The 22,720-nt window shown below is 46.9% G+C and overlaps 1 protein-coding gene across 1 annotated transcript in view; it reads right to left on the bottom strand.

Moving 5' to 3' along the window:
• The window catches only part of LOC123754206 (histone deacetylase 4), a 99,069-nt gene that overhangs the window by 51,052 nt on the left and 25,297 nt on the right, over nt 1-22,720 (bottom strand). The window contains 3 exon segments of the mRNA XM_045736418.2: nt 10,307-10,431; nt 17,592-17,724; nt 20,352-20,393. Of these exon segments, the coding sequence (XP_045592374.2) occupies nt 10,307-10,431; nt 17,592-17,724; nt 20,352-20,393 (300 nt within the window).

Below are 22,720 nucleotides of genomic sequence, written 5' to 3'. Positions count from 1 at the left end.
CTCAAACTTTAGTCATATTGCTAATGTGGTTAATTCTTGTAGTGTGCTCCCAAAATCTACTTTTCAGCTCTGCCGGAAATGCAATGTGTGCTAGTGGCTTTACAAGGATGTAAAAACATCATTGCTATGTCTCTTATAAACCCAATGTACCTTCTTGTATATGTACCAGGGGGATGTACCTTCTTGTATATAAATAAATAAATAAAATAAATATATAAAAGTGCCAGCTGTCCTGCAGTCTTTGTCTTGCAGGGGTCATTCGCTTGGGTTATGTGCCTATATTTTAGTATTTGCTTGAGTACATGTTTTCTTCACAATTTTGTTGTGTGGACTTTGCTTGTTTTGCACTTTGAAATGCATATGCTCAGGGGTTTCCTTTCCTTGGTGCCTGTTTACCAGAGTTACTTTTTTTATATGTTTGAGTGTTGGCCCCTGTGAGGCCTGGGGGCCAGATTCACGAAACAGTTACGCAAGTACTTACGAACGTGTAAATCTTTCCTCAATCTTTGACGGCTTTGGTTGCATTTATTAAACAGTTTACAAGCATGAAAACTTCCCAATCAACTGTTGTTGTTGTTATAAACAGCTTCCTGGTGCTTCGGAGCTCATTAACTGTTTAATAATTGTAAACAAAGTTGCCAAAGATTAAGAAAAGATGTACAGGTTCATAAGTGCTTGCATAACTGCTTCATGAATCTGGCCCCTGTTCACTAGGTTGAAGAGCCATCACCTGGGCAATATAAATGTTGATGACTCCTCTGTGTGTGGGCCCTTATTTGGAGGTTTCTGAACTGATTGTGAGTGAGCTGCACTAGGGAACACACACGCTTGTTTAAATGACACACTGTGGACACCCTTCGTAGCCATGTTATTATAGGCTACATTCAATGTCTGTTCTTTTGCAAGCATTCCTAGTACCTGGTTATCCTGCTTAGCTAGTTACCTTCAAGCCCTTGGTAATTTCCCTGTGGGTCTATGGTATGGCTCATGATGGACTGACCCGTCAATTCTGTATTCGCTATGTGAGTGTTTGAAACTGCTCTTTGGTCCTACTACTGGCTGACAATCATTCTCTGCCTTTACTATCCTGCTTGATGGATCGGTGACACCTTTGACCCAGAGCCCTGCAACATCTGTGTACACCGAGTCTCCATTCTCTCTCTGCCCATTTCTCATCAGAAAGCTTACCGAGCAGCTGCACTTCACATTTTTGGTTTCTCCATATTCAGAGTTTGGGGCATGGTATTCAATTGGATATCACAGAGTTGGCCTCTGTGTTGTTTAGGGACACAGATTTAGTGGTGTTGGTGAACCCCACCTGGGCTAAGTTCACACCTCTACCTTCCCCGGCTGGGGTGGTTCCTCCTGATTCTGGTTTTCCCAACCTGGTTCTGGAAAAAAATTCGGAGGGTTTTGGAATCGGAGCAGAGTTTAGCTCAGGGTGTAGCTTGCCTTATTTGGGGGTGAGCAGTCTCTTCTTGCCCGGGATGCGGAGCCTTCATCTTTACAACCGCCTTCTGGCTCTGATCCTTCTCCTTAGATCGATGCCTTTCTGTCCTAGGCATTGGACAATGAAGAAGTTTCTGCCATGGGACCATCATGGCTGGCTTCTGGGGAAGATCAGTGGGTGCCCTTCAACCTTTCTTGGATACTGGTTCCTTCTAACAGTCCAAGGGGGGATGGTTTCTTCAATGTATGAATTTGATTACTCAGCAGTCCCCTCTCTTTCGGCTGCCATGACGGCTGATGACCATCAGGCTGTCCTTGGATTGGCTTTTGGAGGATGTGTGGGTTTTGAGTGCTGGGCCTTCGGCTTTGGTTCTGGTTTCAGCTGCCGAGGCATCGAATGCCTTGCAGAAGCTGTATGCGCTGATCCTCCGGGAAGCGATATCTATGTTTTTTACCTCTCGGCTCACATGTTGCCAGGCCATTCCGGCAATCTCACTTGATTCCACTTGGGCCCTGGCTCTCCAGTCTTCATCTCTGTTCAGCCCTTTGTTATTTCTGGAGGAGAGTGTTGCTCAGTTTTTGTCAGCGGCGTCCACCAGTTGCCGCCCCATTTTGGATTTGTCGGTGCTCTTGGTGGGGAGGGGGGGGGGTCATTCTCAATCTTCTCGGGATAGTCGTGCCAGGGCTCAGGTTTCATGTTTAGTGGAGAATGCTAAGCCCCAAAATCATCTCAAGATAACCTCAAGATAACTTCAGTAGGTCAAGGTGGGTCATTGGTGCCAGTTTCTGAGCTTGTGTGTCCTCCGGGGCTTTCTTCATTTGGTCGGCGCAGTGGTCGCTCTGTGCCGAAGTCAGCTTCTTGTAGGTCACTTCGGCAAAATCGTGAGTCGCCTCATTGATGGGGCAATGGGGGTGAGTAAGGCTCTGTTTACCCACGCTTGGTCCCATTGGGCAGCTCCTCCTCCTCTCAAGGGCTTTGGGCTTGTGGGGCAGGCTTCTTCCCCATCTCTCTGTGGGGTCTTCTTGGAATGGGTTCACTTAGACATGGTAGAAATGATTTAGTCCCTCAAGTGGGTTTCTCACTTATTTCTACTTCAGAAACAGGACTGTGCGGATCTTCGATTCATTCTGGACTTAGTCCCGTCTGAACGGCTTGATTCCTTGCCCCTACGTTGTCCCAGGTCCAGCTCCTTCTCGAGCCGGGTGCTTGGATGATTTCTCTGAACCTCAAGGACGCTTATTGACACGTTCTCATTCATCCGTGGTTCAAGGATTGGTTAGGTTTCGCGGTAGGGCGACAGGCTTACCACTTATATTACTTTCCCTTTGATCTGAAACTGACACTTTGCTTTTCTACGCACTTAACCAAGGTCCTTGTGACCCGTCTTCATCTGTTAGGTCTTCGGGTTTTGGCCCACCTTGACGACTGGTTGGTGTGAACTCCCAGCCGATCTGCATGTCTGCTCACCAAGGGATTTGGTTCTTTTCCAGCTCGCCAGGTTCAGGTTCCTGGTGAATTGGAGGAAGTTCCATTTGGTTCCATCCCAGGTTCGAATTTGGCTGGGCCTAGTGTTAGATTCTCGCACAGCATCCGTCTCTCTTTCCCCAGCGGCTTTGCTCTGGCTAAAGTCCCACTTTCTACCATTTTTGAGGGGGGACCCCATGTCACTCGGTGGCTGCTCGAGCAGCTGTACAGGAGCCTGAAAATTTTCTGTGCTGGTTTTCCCGCTAGGAAGGGTTTGGCTTTCGAGGCTGTTCTGGTACCTTCGGGGCAGACCTCCCTTTCACCATTTTCCCGATTGCTGGGTTCAATACCATGGGGGCCTTGCATCAGTTGCTGCATATCCGGCATCCTCTTCGGATTTTTCGGGATTCGTGCCATGGCGCCGCTCGATGTGTTCACGACGTCTCATCCCTCGGCTTGGGGTTTTGTGACCAGTGCTCACCGGGCCGGCTAGGGGCGTTGGGCTCTGTCCTTCTGTCGGGCTCATATCACGGTGCAGTAATTTGAGGCTGTGTGGCAAGCGCTGGGGAGGATTCGGATCTCTCAGGGCTCTGTGATTTGGCTCCATTCGGATTGCACCGAATGGTGCAGTCTGGTGATCTAGCTCCATTCAGACAATGTGGTTCATTGTCTCAATCAGGGAAGGGGAGGAGGGGTGTCCATGGTTCATTGTCACTGAGGTCCATGGGTCTTTGGGGCTGGTCTTTTCGAGTGGTTTTTCTGCTGAGTTCTCAAGGTTTGACTCTCTGCACTCTACCCATTCATGGAATGTGTCCAACATACTGGCAGACGGCCTGTCATGCTTCCTTCCTCTTTCCCTGGAGTGAACCCTCGACAATGCCTCCTTCCTTTGGCCTTGCTGGATGTTCAGGTGCCCGGAGGTGGACCTCTTCGCATCGGCGTGGTCTCAGCGTCTCCCATTACACATGGTGCCACTCCCTGACTGCGAGGCCATTGCAATGGACGCGTTTCGGCTGGATTGGTCGAGGTAGGGGTTTTCCTGTGCCTTTATCCCCAGGTCCGGCTGTTGCTCCGGGTGTTGGCTCGGCTCAAATCTTATCGAGGACAAGTGCTTCTCCTGGCCCACTGGTGGCTGGCCCAGCTTTGGTTTCAGGCGCTGCTTGCTCAGTGTCCGTACCATAGAGTTTTTCCACAGCTCCGCCTCTTTCAGGAGGTCGGGCGACGAGGTACCTCGCTGATTTGCCCTACTCTTCCGCTCTTCACGTCTGGTCCTTTTGGTGCAGGTGTATCGCCATTTATATGGTGATCAGGTGTCTTCTTTGATGTGTCACCCTCACCTGCGGTCTTCCTCTCAGCAACAGTATGAAGTCTCGCAGTCTTAACGCCATTTTCTTTCCCTTTGTAGAGTCTTGTTAGTTTCTAGTTTCTGCTCCATTATCTTGTACCAGGGCCCTCTGTTGTCAATGTTCCAGGTGTCTGTAGCCTTCTGTTGCCTTAGGACGTCTGTCGTGGCCTGTTGTCACTTCTTTGTCTTGAGACATGCAGGGCTGCAACCTCCCGGGTAAGTCTCTGTTTTTACCTCTCTGTGAGTAGATAGCTTCAGGGAGCTGATGGCCCATAGAAAACCAAAGTTAAATGTATTGAAACACCATTTTCCGGGTGACCCCCAGGGGCTACCTGGAGGCTCCCTCCCTCTGGTTGGCGGTTTTTCATCATTCGATGAACTGGCAGGTGGAGCTGCTGGCTAGCCTTACCGGGCTCCCCCTCCCCCCTGTCGGGGGAGTCGGAGGCACTAACGAGCGGGCACGCTAGTTGGGTGACGATTTGGTTGTTTATTGTTTCCTTTTGGAGGGGAGTTCTTTGGCTCTGTTTGGATGTAGGTTGCAATTTTCACCAGTTGGAGGTTTGTATTGTTATGGCTACCTTTCTGGGGGTACCCCAGTCGATGGCAGAAATAACATCCTCAAAATGTAGAGTGATCATGTGGCCATTGCTCCCTGTGCCTCTCTGAGGATGTCAGGTTCTGGTTTGTGGTCTCAGTAGGCAGAACTCCCATAACTGCTGTCCCGAAACTAATATAGCACATATCAGTCTCAATAGCTCCAGGAAGCCTCTGGGGCTCGCCCAGAAAATGGCGCTTCATTACATTCAACTCTGATTTTTGCTGTTATCACAATATGCACACATCATCTACCTACATTTTTATGTATCGGAACAAACCATTAACCTGTTCAGGAGAGCACAAACAGCACTGCGCCACCACTAAAGAATTTTGTTCATGACTTTTGTGAGACCAAAGTGGTACAAGCAGCATTTGTATGGTACCCATATCTTAAGAAGCACATCAACAAACTGGAAAAGGTGCAAAGGCATGCAACTAAATGGCTTCCGGAGTTGAAAGACAAGAACTACGGAGAGAGGTTAAAGGTATTAAATATGCCAAAACTTGAAGATAGAATTAAAACAGTCAATATAATCACTACATACAAAATAGTAATGGAATCGACAAAATTGATAGGGAAGAATTCTTGAGACCTGGAACTTCAAGAACAAGAGGTCATAGATTTAAATTCAATAAACAAAGCTGCTGAAGAATTAATAAGAAAATTTACTTTTGCAGAGTGGTAGATGGTTGGAACAAGTCAAGTGAGAAGGTGGTGGAGGCCAAAACCATCACTTGTTTCAAAGTCGTTTCATATGACAGAATGGTGGGAAGATGGGATACCACGAGCATAGCTCTCATCCTGTAGCTACACTTAGATAACATTAAGATAATTTCATGCTCATTAGCTCACGACACCATCTGACTGCAATATTCCTCCTCCCAACACATTACGCACATCACTAATTCTAGGCACAATGCTGCTGTTACCAAAATTCTGGTCATTAAATTCTAAAAATTAATAATTTTCCACAAGTTTATTTTCTAAAGGAACATGAGCTGTAATTTCAAGATAATTAGATGCGCAAAAGAACTGCAGAGTGCTGTGACAGACTGTGTTGTGCTGTGAACATCATAAACAGCATTCTAATTACCTAAGCGTAGTTACCTAAGAGTAGTCACAGGATGAGAGCTACGCTCGTGGTATCCTGTCTTCCCAGTACTCTTTATCATATAAAGCGTTGAAACTACTGACAGTTTTGGCCTCCACCACCTTCTCACTTAATTTATTATATTTTCACTGATTTCTGAACATTGTGCAGTCTTTATCACAGTCAGGATCTTCCATGATATTATCATCGCAAAGCGAACATGTTTTTTTTTTCAAAATGGCGTCTATTTACTGGAGGCCTGAGAAAGCCGATGTGATCCCTGGGTACGTGTCAGACTTTCAAATCTAATGTGGCATGTTAAATCCTCCCGAGGTGATTGGCACAGGCTAGTCAGATATGCCGCCATCATCCCACTGTGGCTCGCATAAAGGGTTAGGACTGGCCCACAGCTGAGGGGTGACACTGCTGAGGGTGGCACAGCTGAGGGGTGACACTGCTGAGGGTGACACTGCTGAGGGTGACACTGCTGAGGGTGACACAGCCAAGGGTGACACAGCTGAGGGTGACACTGCTGAGGGTGACACAGATGAGGGTGACACAGCCGAGGGTGACACTGCTGAGGGTGACACATCTGAGGGTGACACTGCTGAGGGTGACACTGCTGAGGGTGACACAGATGAGGGTGACACAGCTGAGGGTGACACTGCTGAGGGTGACACTGCTGAGAGTGGCACAGCTGAGGGTGACACAGCTGAGGGTGACACAGCTGAGGGTGACACTGCTGAGGGTGACACTGCTGAGGGTGACACAGATGAGGGTGACACAGCCGAGGGTGACACAGCCGAGGGTAGCACCACTGAGGGTGACAATGCTGAGGGTGCCACAGCTGAGGGCAAAACAGCCGAGGGTGTCACCACTGAGGGTGACACAGCCGAGGGCGACACTGCCAAGGGCGGCACAGCTGAGGGTGACACAGCTGAGGGTGACACAGCTGAGGGTGACACATCTGAGGGTGACACTGCTAAGGGTGACACAGCTGAGGGTGACACTGCTGAGGGTGACACTGCAAAGGGTGACACAGCTGACGGTGACACTGCTGAGTGAGGGTGACACTGCTGAGGGTGACACTGCTCAGGGTGACACAGCTGAGGGTGACACAGCTGAGGGTGACACAGCTGAGGGTGACACAGCTAAGGGTGACACAGCTGAGGGTGACACAGGTGAGGGTGACACAGCTAAGGGTGACACAGCTAAGAGTGACACAGCTAAGGGTGACACAGCTAAGAGTGACACAGCTGAGGGTGACACAGCTAAGTGACACAGCTGAGGGTGACACAGCTAAGGGTGACACTGCTGAGGGTGGCACAGCTGAGGGTGACACAGCTGAGGGTGACACAGCTGAGGGTGACACAGCTGAGGGTGACACAGCTAAGGGTGACACAGCTGAGGGTGACACAGCTAAGGGTGACACAGCTGAGGGTGACACAGCTGAGGGTGACACAGCTGAGGGTGACACAGCTGAGGGTGACACAGCTAAGGGTGGCACAGCTGAGGGTGACACAGCTAAGGGTGACACAGCTGAGGGTGACACAGCTAAGGGTGACACAGCTGAGGGTGACACAGCTGAGGGTGACACTGCTGAGGGTGGCACAGCTGAGGGTGACACAGCTGAGGGTGACACAGCTAAGGGTGACACAGCTAAGGGTGACACAGCTGAGGGTGACACAGCTAAGAGTGACACAGCTGAGGGTGACACAGCTAAGTGACACAGCTGAGGGTGACACAGCTAAGGGTGACACAGCTAAGGGTGACACAGCTGAGGGTGACACAGCTAAGGGTGACACTGCGGAGGGTGACACAGCTAAGGGTGACACTGCTGAGGGTGACACAGCTAAGAGTGACACAGCTGAGGGTGACACAGCTGAGGGTGACACAGCTAAGGGTGACACAGCTGAGGGTGACACAGCTAAGGGTGACACAGCTGAGGGTGACACAGCTAAGGGTGACACAGCTGAGGGTGACACAGCTAAGGGTGACACAGCTAAGGGTGACACAGCTGAGCATGACACAGCTAAGGGTGACACAGCTGAGGGTGACACAGCTAAGAGTGACACAGCTGAGGGTGACACAGCTAAGGGTGACACAGCTAAGGGTGACACAGCTAAGGGTGACACAGCTGAGGGTGACACAGCTAAGGGTGACACTGCTGAGGGTGACTCAGCTAAGAGTGACACAGCTGAGGGTGACACAGCTGAGGGTGACACAGCTGAGGGTGACACAGCTAAGGGTGACACAGCTGAGGGTGACACAGCTAAGGGTGACACAGCTAAGGGTGACACAGCTGAGCATGACACAGCTAAGGGTGACACAGCTGAGGGTGACACAGCTAAGAGTGACACAGCTGAGGGTGACACAGCTAAGGGTGACACAGCTAAGGGTGACACAGCTAAGGGTGACACAGCTAAGGGTGACACAGCTAAGGGTGACACTGCTGAGGGTGACTCAGCTAAGAGTGACACAGCTGAGGGTGACACAGCTGAGGGTGACACAGCTGAGGGTGACACAGCTAAGGGTGACACACCTAAGGGCGACACAGCTAAGGGTGACACAGCTTAGGGTGACACAGCTAAGGGTGACACAGCTGAGGGTGACACAGCTAAGGGTGACACAGCTGAGGGTGACACAGCTAAGGGTGACACAGCTAAGGGTGACACAGCTAAGGGTGACACAGCTGAGGGTGACATAGCTAAGGGTGACACAGCTGAGGGTGACACAGCTAAGGGTGACACAGTTAAGGGTGACACAGCTAAGGGTGACACAGCTAAGGGTGACACAGCTGAGGGTGACACAGCTGAGGGTGACACAGCTATGGGTGACACAGCTAAGGGTGACACAGCTGAGGGTGACACACCTAAAGGTGACACAGCTAAGGGTGACACAGCTAAGGGTGACACAGCTAAGGGTGACACAGCTGAGGGTGTCACCACTGAGGGTGACACAGCTATGGGTGACACAGCTGAGGGTGACACAGCTAAGGGTGACACAGCTGAGGGTGACACAGCTGAGGGTGACACAGCTAAGAGTGACACAGCTGAGGGTGACACAGCTAAGTGACACAGCTGAGGGTGACACAGCTAAGGGTGACACAGCTAAGGGTGACACAGCTAAGGGTGACACAGCTAAGAGTGACACAGCTAAGGGTGACACAGCTAAGGGTGACACAGCTAAGAGTGACACAGCTAAGGGTGACACAGCTAAGGGTGACAAAGCTAAGGGTGACATACCTAAGGGCGACACAGCTAAGGGTGACACAGCTTAGGGTGACACAGCTAAGGGTGACACAGCTGAGGGTGACACAGCTGAGGGTGACACAGCTGAGGATGACACTGCTTAGGGTGACACAGCTATGGGTGACACAGCTAAGGGTGACACAGCTAAGGGTGACACAGCTAAGGGTGACACAGTTGAGGGTGACACAGCTATGGGTGACACAACTAAGGGTGACACAGCTATGGGTGACACAGCTAAGGGTGACACTACTAAGGGTGACACAGCTCAGGGTGACACAGCTAAGGGTGACACAGCTCAGGGTGACACAGCTCAGGGTGACACAGCTCAGGGTGACACAGCTGAGGGTGACACAGCTCAGGGTGACACAGCTCAGGGTGACACAGCTCAGGGTGACACAGCTCAGGGTGACACAGCTCAGAGTGACACAGCTCAGAGTGACACAGCTCAGGGTGACACAGCTCAGGGTGACACAGCTCAGGGTGACACAGCTCAGGGTGACACAGCTCAGGGTGACACAGCTCAGGGTGACACAGCTCAGGGTGACACAGCTGAGGGTGACACAGCTGAGGGTGACACAGCTCAGGGTGACACAGCTAAGGGTGACACAGCTCAGGGTGACACAGCTCAGGGTGACACAGATAAGGGTGACACAGCTCAGGGTGACACAGCTCAGGGTGACACAGCTCAGGGTGACACAGCTCAGGGTGACACAGCTGTGACTATGAAGAGAATGAATTACCTGGCAGATCACACCTTTTTGTCATTCTGATTTCAGCCCCTTTACTATTTTGGTATATTTTTCCCCTTTGTACTTTTTCTTGTTTTTCTATTTTTATTTGACCTTGCTGTTGTCTGTTTTTGTTTGTCCTACCTTTCTGGTGCCCGTTTTCATTGAATGGAAGCGCCCACTTCAGAGTAGACGACATTTGTTTTTGTTTGTCCTACCTTTCTGGTGCCCGTTTTCATTGAATGGAAGCGCCCACTTCAGAGTAGACGACATTTGGAAATGAGTACTGTGTTAGGTGTTGGTTATGACTGTTCAAGAGAACAGTACTTGAGAACTCCAAGGACACATCGTGCTGATGTACCACAGATACAGCTAATTACCTGTTTATTTATATTTATGGGCTCCTGTGGTGATCCTTGTGGAGAGAGGGTAACAAGTGGAGAACTGAGAGCGCGAGAAAGAGGCCGAGCTATGTGACTACCTGAACGAGGTGTGAAGGCTGAATCTGTCAAAAAAAAAATTTAAATTTTACAAAAGATTCCAGACTTAATGCTGTTTATGAAGTTATTTCTAATTTTTCCAAAATGATTAAAAACAAATTAGTACCCTTCCTCAAAATAGAACTCTCCACAATGAACAATCCATAACTACAATAAATAAGACAGGTGTAAATATATATTCCTTTTATTAGTTTCAACCATTGAGAGGCCCACCTACCTTGATAACTTTCACATTGGTTACACAATACACATATAATTGGTTCTGGAGAGATGCCCTAGTAGCTCCTTCAAGCTATCTTCCTGGGATTGTTTCATACTAACAGGTCATGTCAGCCACAGATTATGCTCCTGTTTGGTCTACCAAGGACCAGAGCCAGAACCTGCCTCCTTCCTCACAGAGGTGCAGAGAACAGATGACAATCTGCCGCCTCACCAGAAAAAGCCTCGGAAAGTCAGCGCAGCTTTACAGACATCACAGGGGTTCACAGAAAATGTAGCCTCGAGAGACTGCCAAACAACTAAGCAAATGAGTCACACAACAAGGGATTCACTCAAACGACCTCAAAACTTGTTAGTACTGATTACCACCACCAGGCAGCCCAGCCCAGGCTCCCAAAGTCCGTTCTGTTCATATGTTGGTGTCCCCAGACCAACTTCTATTACTTCTGGTCACGCCAACTTGTGGGCAAGCCTCAAAGCTAAGTGCCAGCCTTATTTGGACTTGCTTGTCCTGTGGGGGTCAACTACTTTATTGTATTGTATCTAGACTGTACCTGAATGAGGTTCTGGGAGTCCTTCTACTGCCCAAGCCCAGCCCACAGCCAGGCTTGACTATGGTTTCAAATTTTAGTGTAGCTTCACACGCGTGTTTTGATTCCAGCTTGCTATATTGGCTTGGCTTTTTGTACGTTTCAGACTGCATGTACTCAAGATTTTCTTCCTTGTGTATCTGCTAAACTGCTCTCATACAACGAATAATCTTCACTCGTGTGTTCGGGGTTCGCATCTGTGAGGTCAGCCCACCTGGGAGGGGGGCCTCGCCCTGGGCTGTTCAAGGCGTCTTGCTTACTCTGTTGGGTCCTTGGGTTAGGAATGTTCTTTGGCCAACCCGTCCTCAGAACAAGTCCATTCCATCCAGTAGTCAACCCCAAAGAAGCACTAGGTTAGGCTTCAGTGGAAGCCTCGGGATCCTTGTGGGTACAGTAGTAACCCAGGTAGCAATTCTTTTGACCATGTCATGGTGCAGTCAACTAGAGTTCAGGTCCATCTCCTTGGTAATAGTTTGAGGTCTCAGGGTCATTCTGGTTGGCTGACAACCCTTTTCTTTCCTTGGGGTCTTGGCAAGGGTTCTGTCATTCCCATACCCATGACTGGAAGGAGGTGAGCTCCATCTTTCAGGTGTTTCTAAACAGGGCTCAATTTGACCTGTTTCAGTCCCTGCCTGTTTGCTCTGGCATTTCCCAAGGACATGGGGCAAGTGGCAGTGCTACAAGCAGCTGCCTACTCTTCCTGGGGGCTCTTATTATTGCTTTATAGGCCTCCCCAGTCTATTATTTTAAGTTGAGGTCGGCAAGTACCAACATTCGTGATTTACCTTTACCGGCTCTTACTATAGTCTCTCCAACCCGTTCTCGCAAATTTAATAAGTCAATATTGACTTATTAAATATGTGCATAGGTGACATACTTCCCATATTAGTTTCCCTTGAAAAGCTTCATAGAAAACACCGACCTTACCTAACCTGCCTAGTATGTTAAAATAAGCATCTTATAGCTTCGTAATTACAATTGTTACTTAACCTATTATAGGTATAGGTTAGGTAATAATTGTAATTACGAAGCAATAAGATGCTTATCTTAACATACTAAGTAGGTTAGGTAAGGTCGGTGTTTTCTATGAAGCTTTTCAAGGGAAACTAATATGGGAAGTATGTCACCTATGCACATATTTAATAAGTCAATATTGACTTATTAAATTTGCGAGAACGGGTTGGTCTCTCTCAGGTTCATTATGAGACACTCTCATTTGTCATCCAGGTCCTCTTTTGTACATGTGTCGCTTGCTGGTGGAATGTAGGCATTTATAATTATAATTTTATTATCCTGATTACAAATCTCCAGAGCCATTATGTCAACTTCTTGTGGGTTGTCTATTATTAATTTTCTTTGCTTCAAGTGTTCCTTCACCAGCAAGGAAACTCCTCCACCTTTTCAAATATTTCTGTCCTGTCTCAAAATTGAGTAGCTGCTCAGGTATATACCCTCACGTAAAATATTATCCTCAAGTTCTGTCTGTGTTAGTACAACCTTCTCTAGTATCATAAGCTGTATCATATCATTTAGCTCCAGTATTTTTTATCTCACTCAATTTACGTTAGTACAGTGGAACCTTGGCTTACGAATTTTACGGGTTACGAGCTCAATGTCTTCGTAAAATTTGAATCGGTTTACGAGCTTTGCCTCAATTTGCGAGCTTGTTGATACACGTATTGGTCGATTGAGCACATGGTTCCAGATGGCATGGACGGCCGCATTTCAGTTTACCAGTGGCTCCCACTTATTGACAATCGTGCTTGAATTCTTTGTAAAGAATTTCATTGTTTTTCAGCTTTATTGCTTTCTAAACATAAAAGTTATTATTATATACCATGCTATGGGTTCCTCAACAATTAAGAATTGGTGTGCAGTATGGGAAGAAATACAAGGTTATGTTGAGATGACTCACCCAAATCAAGCTGCAGTAGGCCATTGCCTTAACCTTTTGTGATGCCACTGTGATGCCTCACTACAGACAAATGTTAAAACATAGGGAAACAAGTCTCTATGAAAAGATTTTTAGTGAGAAAAACAAGCAGTGAGCCACAACCAGGTGCTAGTGGTATGCAGGCCAAAACGTTACCCCAAAGAAGGCATCACTGCCTGATGTTATAATAGAAGGAGACTCCCCTTCTAAACAGAGTCTCCCTTTCTTTCCTTCTCCCCTTCTTCTCCCCTCTCCTCCTTCCACCCTCCTCACCATCTTCCATACGCCAACAAGGGTCATCAATGAAGGCAAGATATAACTTGAGCATACTATGGTACAAAATATTTATGCGTATTATGACCATAGCGAACCACTAAGCTTATATGGTGACGGCAAACAGTAACAGGAGGCCAGACAGATTTGGCAGATGATGCTACCGCCCTCCCTCCCTCAACATTATTCCTCTCACAGCACACCGCAAATTATCACAACAATCCTGCTATTATCAGAATCCTAGTCATTTTTATCACAGTCAGGGGTCTTCTGTAATACTATCATCGCTAAATAATAGCACGTACATATATATTTTGACATTTTTAGGCGGTGCTGTGGTCACAAACTGAACAGCAGTGCTGTGAGCTCATGCTGCGTGCACCAGCCTTGGTGGCTCACTCAGTACTGAGGCCCCTAACACCCGGGAATGTTGCCCATGATTTTTTTTAAATGGCATCTGTTTACAAGAGCCCTGACAAAGTTGAGGTGAACCCCGTGTATCCGCGGGCCGTTTAAATCTTGCGTAGTACTCCAACAAGTCATATGACGTGATGCGCACTTTTGGGTAAGTTACTCAACAGGTCATATGACGTGTTGCCCAGTTTAAGTGTTAAGTAAGGGGGCCAAGTGCTGCCTGGGGCTTCAGTTTGTGATTGTTCTAATAGCTGATTTGTGTTGAGTAATTAGAGGTCATAGATGATTTTGGGTAGTAGTATCTTGGTACAGATACTATATGTGAGATAAGGATACATGAAAGAGTAATAAAGCATTACCACGGCACGGCGAGGTACATAATCTGATTTTGGAAAGAATGCCAATTCTTTTAGAATTTTTTTTTTTAGTTATATTTTGTATGTGGCACTGGAAATTCAACTTGTTGTCAAGGAAGTTACCCTCTACTTTGTTACTAATTTGGATATACCCATGGTTTGCGTGGGAACACTCATCGCATAGGTTCGAACCATCATCACACCTCCTATGGAATTTCTCAATTTGGATATTGTTAATTCTTAGATTAATTTGATCAGTGGATTTATTACCAAACAAGATATATAAGGTTCTATCAGTGTTAAGGGTGAGTTTGTTAGCAGTTACCCAAAGATGGACTTTATTTATTTTATTATTCACTATGTCATTCAGAATAAGAGGGAGATTAATAACTGGAGAAAATGAAGGTTGTGTCATCAGCAAATAAAATTGGCTTGAGGTTTGGAGAGGCATTTGGAAGGTCATTAATGTAAATAAGAAAGAGGAGCAAGTATACTGCCCTGTGGAAGACCAATGTTAATGAGCTTAATGAGCAGGGTGGGAGAATTGGAATCATTTACAGAGACATACTGGAACCTGCTGTCACTGACGTAAGACTGTTGGTATTGGAGAGAGTGACCTCTGATTCCAGTGTTGTAATTTAAGGAGGTTATTATTGTTAACAGTGTCAAAAGCCTTATGTAGGTCAACAAATAACCCAACAGCATACTAATTTTTGTTAAGAGCTGCATGTATCAAGTTAATCATACTAATCAGTGCATCACTGGTGCTTTTTTTTGAGTCTAAAGCCATATTGGCAAGAGCTAAGTATATTATGTTTTGCCAGATAGAAGTAGAGCGGCATGTAGATTAACTTTTCAAATATTTTACACAAGCTTGGCAGGATTAATATTGGTTTGAAATTGTTGACTTCTGTAAGATCACCACTTTTATGAACAGGAGTTACTCTTGTTTTTTTTTTAGAATATGTGGAACGGCTTTGAGTTCAAGTGATTTGTTGTAGAGTAATGCAATGGCAGGAGCTAAAAATCTAGAGGCTCTTTTGTAAATTAGGCTTAGTATCTCAAAATGGGCACTTGACTTAGTTTTAAGAAAAAGTATTATGTCATTAACATAAATATGATGAGGAACATGAATACTGAGAAGGGTAATTAGCATGCCAGGCATAAATATCTAGGAGGCTGAAAGCTAGATCTCACTTCCCTGTAGTAACTGATAGGTAAGCACCGCACCAACTCCTGATATTAACACCTACTCCCTACATCCACACCTACTCCCAGCACTCACACCATCTCCCAAGACCCCAACACCAACTCCCAACACCCACACCTACTCCTGACATCCACACCAACTCTCAACACCCACACCAACTCTCGACACCCACACCAACTCCCAAGACTGCCACACCAACTCCCAAGACTGCCACACCAACTCCCAAGACTGCCACACCAACTCCCAAGACTGCCACACCAACTCCCAAGACTGCCACACCAACTCCCAAGACTGCCACACCAACTCCCAAGACTGCCACACCAACTCCCGACACCCACACCAACTCCCAAGACTGCCACACCAACTCCCAAGACTGCCACACCAACTCCCGACACCCACACCAACTCCCAAGACTGCCACACCAACTCCCGACACCCACACAAACTCCCAAGACTGCCACACCTACTCCCAAGACTGCCACACCTACTCCCAAGACTGCCACACCTACTCCCAAGACTGCCACACCTACTCCCAAGACTGCCACACCTACTCCCAAGACTGCCACACCTACTCCCAAGACTGCCACACCAACTCCCAAGACTGCCACACCAACTCCCAAGACTGCCACACCAACTCCCAAGACTGCCACACCTACTCCCAAGACTGCCACACCAACTCCCGACACCCACACCAACTCCCAAGACTGCCACACCTACTCCCAAGACTGCCACACCAACTCCCAAGACTGCCACACCAACTCCCAAGACTGCCACACCTACTCCCAAGACTGCCACACCAACTCCCAAGACTGCCACACCAACTCCCAAGACTGCCACACCAACTCCCAAGACTGCCACACCAACTCCCAAGACTGCCACACCAACTCCCAAGACTGCCACACCAACTCCCAAGACTGCCACACCAACTCCCAAGAGTGCCACACCAACTCCCAAGACTGCCACACCTACTCCCAAGACTGCCACACCAACTCCCAAGACTGCCACACCAACTCCCAAAACTGCCACACCTACTCCCAAGACTGCCACACCAACTCCCAAGACTGCCACACCAACTCCCAAGACTGCCACACCAACTCCCAAGACTGCCACACCAACTCCCAAAACTGCCACACCTACTCCCAAGACTGCCACACCAACTCCCAAAACTGCCACACCAACTCCCAAGACTGCCACACCAACTCCCAAGACTGCCACACCAACTCCCAAGACTGCCACACCAACTCCCAAGACTGCCACACCAACTCCCAAGAGTGCCACACCAACTCCCAAGACTGCCACACCTACTCCCAAGACTGCCACACCAACTCCCAAGACTGCCACACCAACTCCCAAAACTGCCACACCTACTCCCAAGACTGCCACACCAACTCCCAAGACTGCCACACCAACTCCCAAGATTGCCACACCAACTCCCAAGACTGCCACACCAACTCCCAAAACTGCCACACCTACTCCCAAGACTGCCACACCAACTCCCAAAACTGCCACACCTACTCCCAAGACTGCCACACCCGGCATCTGACGCTCATACATGGTAGAGATATAAAGGTCAACAGAGAGAGAGAGAGCTGGTTCCTCTGTGTACGTGTTGATTATTTGAGTACTTAGTCGTTTTCAGTTATACTGTACAATATATCCAGAAGTTTATCCATATCTCATCCATTATGATGAAATATCTGACCAAAATCCTGAATATTTGGCCATTTCAGGTAAATTGTCTTCATTTGTGGTTATTTAACGAGTTCATTATCCAAGTCTACCTGTGATGGCTGTCTGACTCATTTGATGGGTAACTTATGGATAATAGGTCGAGAACTGTATAATAAGGAACATTACATCTTGTCATCATCTTTCTTATATTAAAATTTAAATTAAGGTGTATAGGCACTTGGAACTCCTTGTACAATGGTGGAGAGTACAATACAGTGGTAATACACAAAATGATGCAATAATATTAGAGACACAAATTCAGAAAGTTTTTATATTTACAAAGTAAACCTGTCATTCTATATACAAGACAATTTTACAAGTCTTAAATACTGTAGTAATACAGTACAGTATTTATACTGTACTGTATTACTATAGTAATACAGTACAGTATTTATAAAAATTCAATATACAAGACAAAAGATACACGATGAAAAGCTTACTGGTTGTGGAGTGTAGGGGCGGAGGTTTTGCGGTGAGCAGGTCTCGTTGATGCTGGAGAAATAGCGTGCGTTCTCGATGTTGCTGTTGGCCCATCAGGCTCTCATTTATTTTCCGTTCAGTCAGATCTATTACCTGAATTATTAAGAAAATTTAAAATTTGAATTTTCCATGTAAATATTAAATTATAAAATGCTTAACTAACAAGGCTAAATAATATATTTAAATAAAAATTTAATTATAATACTGTAATTTATTGTGTTGTGGGACAGGCAGCCTGTGTATATATACAAGTTACACTTATATTGAGGTCCTTCTCCCCCCCCCCTCCCCAGGTTGAATACTGATCCTATCCAGGACGCAACCCCACAACAAGCTAACTAACTCCTGGGTACCTACTTACTGCCAGGTGAACAGGAGCATTAGGTAATAGGAAATGAACGCAAATATTTCTATTCCGCCCAGGATTTAAACCCGGTATTCTCGATTGTAAGTCAATAATGAACGCGATTGTACTACCGGAACTCAGTTTCAACACTGAAAATTTCCATCATTACTTTCTTTCTTACCAATTAACATTACACATTTCAGTCATATTCCAATATGGAAATTTGTAAAAATGATAAATGACATTATAAAAACAGCATGATACTCCTTCGTTTTATTAGCCCCATAGGAGGATTCCCCTCAGTGACTTTCTTGTGCTAAGCACTGGTTAAGCCATACCTTTGTCAGGCCTCTGAGACCCAGCCTAACCTAGTGCAGCCATACCTTTGTCAGGCCTCTGAGACCCAGCCTAACCTAGTGCAGCCATACCTTTGTCAGGCCTCTGAGACCCAGCCTAACCTAGCACAGCCATACCTTTGTCAGGCCTCTGAGACCCAGCCTAACCTAGCGCAGCCATACCTTTGTCAGGCCTCTGAGACCCAGCCTAACCTAGCGCAGCCATACCTTTGTCAGGCCTCTGAGACCCAGCCTAACCTAGTGCAGCCATACCTTTGTCAGGCCTCTGAGACCCAGCCTAACCTAGCGCAGCCATACCTTTGTCAGGCCTCTGAGACCCAGCCTAACCTAGCGCAGCCATACCTTTGTCAGGCCTCTGAGACCCAGCCTAACCTAGCGCAGCCATACCTTTGTCAGGCCTCTGAGACCCAGCCTAACCTAGCGCAGCCATACCTTTGTCAGGCCTCTGAGACCCAGCCTAACCTAGTGCAAGCCACGACTAGAGTCAAGCCACGACTCTGTTGACCTCAATAAGGTCAACAGAGTCTGCAGATCACATACACAAAAAATGTGTAACCAGAACGTATAACCACTACAAAACAAATTACTACAGTTCTTGAATGAAATTACGGACTCGCAGGTAACAATGCAAACAATCATTAACACAATGTAAATATATCGACTATGTTGTACATGACCACCAGCAGGTGAAATCTCGTCTCATATAGGCTTCAGCCAGCCATCTCGCCTGGTCAAGCTTAAGGGACACAGCTTCTCTGCAGGGCCCTCCCTACTGCCTCGTCCTTCTGTTAAGTGGAGTGAACTATTGCTGTAATGTCCATTTCACTAGAAACAATTGTTTTGTTATTGTTTCCCATTTGTCCTCACAAGTGTGCTTTTCATTCACCCACATTGTGTGTGCTCTAGCTTCTTATTTCACTCCAGCTTTATGCCAGGGTTCTCTTTCTTTTTGGGCAAATTTCTTGCCAATTGACCCACCAGAGTTTTCTGCTCCTATATAACCTTTTCAAGTAATACACTGGACTTGTTCTTCACCGCAATACTGTTTGATTGGGAGAAAATCTTTGTTATGAGTTAGCTGCTACCACATTTAGCCCTGCTCCCTGTGCATGCGAGGGCTTTATGCTTTCACCAAGGGTGTACTTTGTTGGCACAAGACATTGTTCTTATACAGGGCTACCTATGCCTTTCTCAGCCATGTGCTTATTGCCAGGATTAGGGGGTGTTCCGACAAGATGCTACGTCATGCCTAGTACCTGCCTGTTTTCTAGATGGTCAGGGTAGCTAGTAGCCTTGCTGTTGCAGCTCCTGTTTGTGATGGCTGCCATTGCTGCCACTTCCCTGCCATTCTATCCTTATAGAACATTTTCACTAGGACATAACGATATACTACTGTATATAAATACAACACCAGGCTCCTCTCTAACAGGTGGACTAAATAAATACAACACCAGGTGCCTCTCTAGCAGGTGGACTACATAAATACAACACCAGGTGCCTCTCTAGCAGGTGGACTACATAAATACAACACCAGGTGCCTCTCTAGCAGGTGGACTACATAAATACAACACCAGGTGCCTCTCTAGCAGGTGGACTACATAAATACAACACCAGGTGCCTCTCTAGCAGGTGGACTACATAAATACAACACCAGACTCCTCTACAACAGGCAGACTATATAACCACATCTGAGGAAAGTATTCAGATTTCTATACAAAACCTAGATCTCCTGAAGAGAAAACAACTGATGTAAAAGCCAAGATATGATTTTATTTACATTTTTTAATATATATCAGTTTTCTTTAGTGTGTTACAAGTATTATATTGCATCTTTATTGTCGTTTTCAGATCATTAACTCATAAAATGTCTTAAATACTAAAATTTTGATTTGTTTATAGAGTGAGAGTAATTATTTTGAAGGAAAGAGAGGTTTAGGAGTAAGGGAGATGGTGTTTAAGAAGTGTCAATAGTGGAGACAGTTGGAGGCGTTATTTACTGAGGCAACAAGACCACTCACCTCGGGCTCTTCTTCATGCAGTGCCTCTTCCTCCTCCTCCTCCTGTATGCCAAGAGGGTAGCACAGGGGAGAGGACAAGACACACCATTAGTTATCAAGAGAGAGAGTACTCGTAGGTCACCACGGGCCGCACAAACACCCAACAATGGACACCATACAGTACATCACTAGGGTCATATACTATACAACACTATACATTGCTAAGGGACATGCATCATACAGCAGAGACACACACACCATACAACAGGGACAAACACCAGTACAGGACACACCATACAACAGGGACAAACACACACACCATACAACAGGGACAAACATCACTACAGGACACACACCATACAACAGGGACAAACACCACTACAGGACACACCATACAACAGGGACAAACACACACACCATACAACAGGGACAAACATCACTACAGGACACACACACCATACAACAGGGACAAACATCACTACAGGACACACACCATACAACAGGGACAAACACCACTACAGGACACACACACACACCATACAACAGGGACAAACACCACTACAGGACACACACCATACAACAGGGACAAACATCACTACAGGACACACACACACACACACCATACAACAGGGACAAACATCACTACAGGACACACACCATACAACAGGGACAAACACCACTACAGGACACACACACACACACACCATACAACAGGGACAAACACCACTACAGAACACACACCATACAACAGGGACAAACACCACTACAGGACACACACACCATACAACAAGGACAAACACCACTACAGGACACACACACCATACAACAGGGACAAACACCACTACAGGACACACACACCATACAACAGGGACAAACACCACTACAGGACACACACACCATACAACAGGGACAAACACCACTACAGGACACACACCATACAACAGGGACAAACATCACTACAGGACATACACACACACACACCATACAACAGGGACAAACACCACTACCGGACATACACCATACAACAAGGACAAACACCACTACAGGACACATACACCATACAACAGGGACAAACACCACTACAGGACACACACACCATACAACAAGGACAAACACCACTACAGGACACACACACCATACAACAGGGACAAACACCACTACAGGACACACACACCATACAACAGGGACAAACACCACTACAGGACACACACACCATACAACAGGGACAAACACTACTACAGGACACACACACACACACACACCATACAACAGGGACAAACACCACTACAGGACACACACACCATACAACAGGGACAAACATCACTACAGGACACACACACCATACAACAGGGACAAACACCACTACAGGACACACACACACACACACACACCATACAACAGGGACAAACACCACTACAGGACACACACACCATACAACAGGGACAAACATCACTACAGGACACACACCATACAACAGGGACAAACATCACTACAGGACACACACACCATACAACAGGGACAAACATCACTACAGGACACACACACCATACAACAGGGACAAACATCACTACAGGACACATACACCATACAACAGGGACAAACACCACTACAGGACACACACCATACAACAGGGACAAACATCACTACAGGACATACAGGGACAAACACCACTACCGGACATACACCATACAACAAGGACAAACACCACTACAGGACACATACACCATACAACAGGGACAAACACCACTACAGGACACACACACCATACAACAAGGACAAACACCACTACAGGACACACACACCATACAACAGGGACAAACACCACTACAGGACACACACACCATACAACAGGGACAAACACCACTACAGGACACACACACCATACAACAGGGACAAACACTACTACAGGACACACACACACACACACACCATACAACAGGGACAAACATCACTACAGGACACACACACCATACAACAGGGACAAACACCACTACAGGACACACACACCATACAACAGGGACAAACACCACTACAGGACACACACACACACACACACACCATACAACAGGGACAAACACCACTACAGGACACACACACCATACAACAGGGACAAACATCACTACAGGACACACACCATACAACAGGGACAAACATCACTACAGGACACACACACCATACAACAGGGACAAACACCACTACAGGACACACACCATACAACAGGGACAAACATCACTACAGGACATACACACACACACACCATACAACAGGGACAAACACCACTACAGGACAAACACCATACAACAAGGACAAACACCACTACAGGACACACACACCATACAACAGGGACAAACACCACTACAGGACACACACACCATACAACACGGACAAAC

This window comes from Procambarus clarkii, chromosome 1, assembly GCF_040958095.1.
Source record: "Procambarus clarkii isolate CNS0578487 chromosome 1, FALCON_Pclarkii_2.0, whole genome shotgun sequence".
NCBI lineage: Eukaryota > Metazoa > Arthropoda > Malacostraca > Decapoda > Cambaridae > Procambarus > Procambarus clarkii.
The sequence above is the reverse complement of the archived record's forward strand: the minus strand, read 5'-3'. Positions and strand labels throughout refer to the sequence as shown.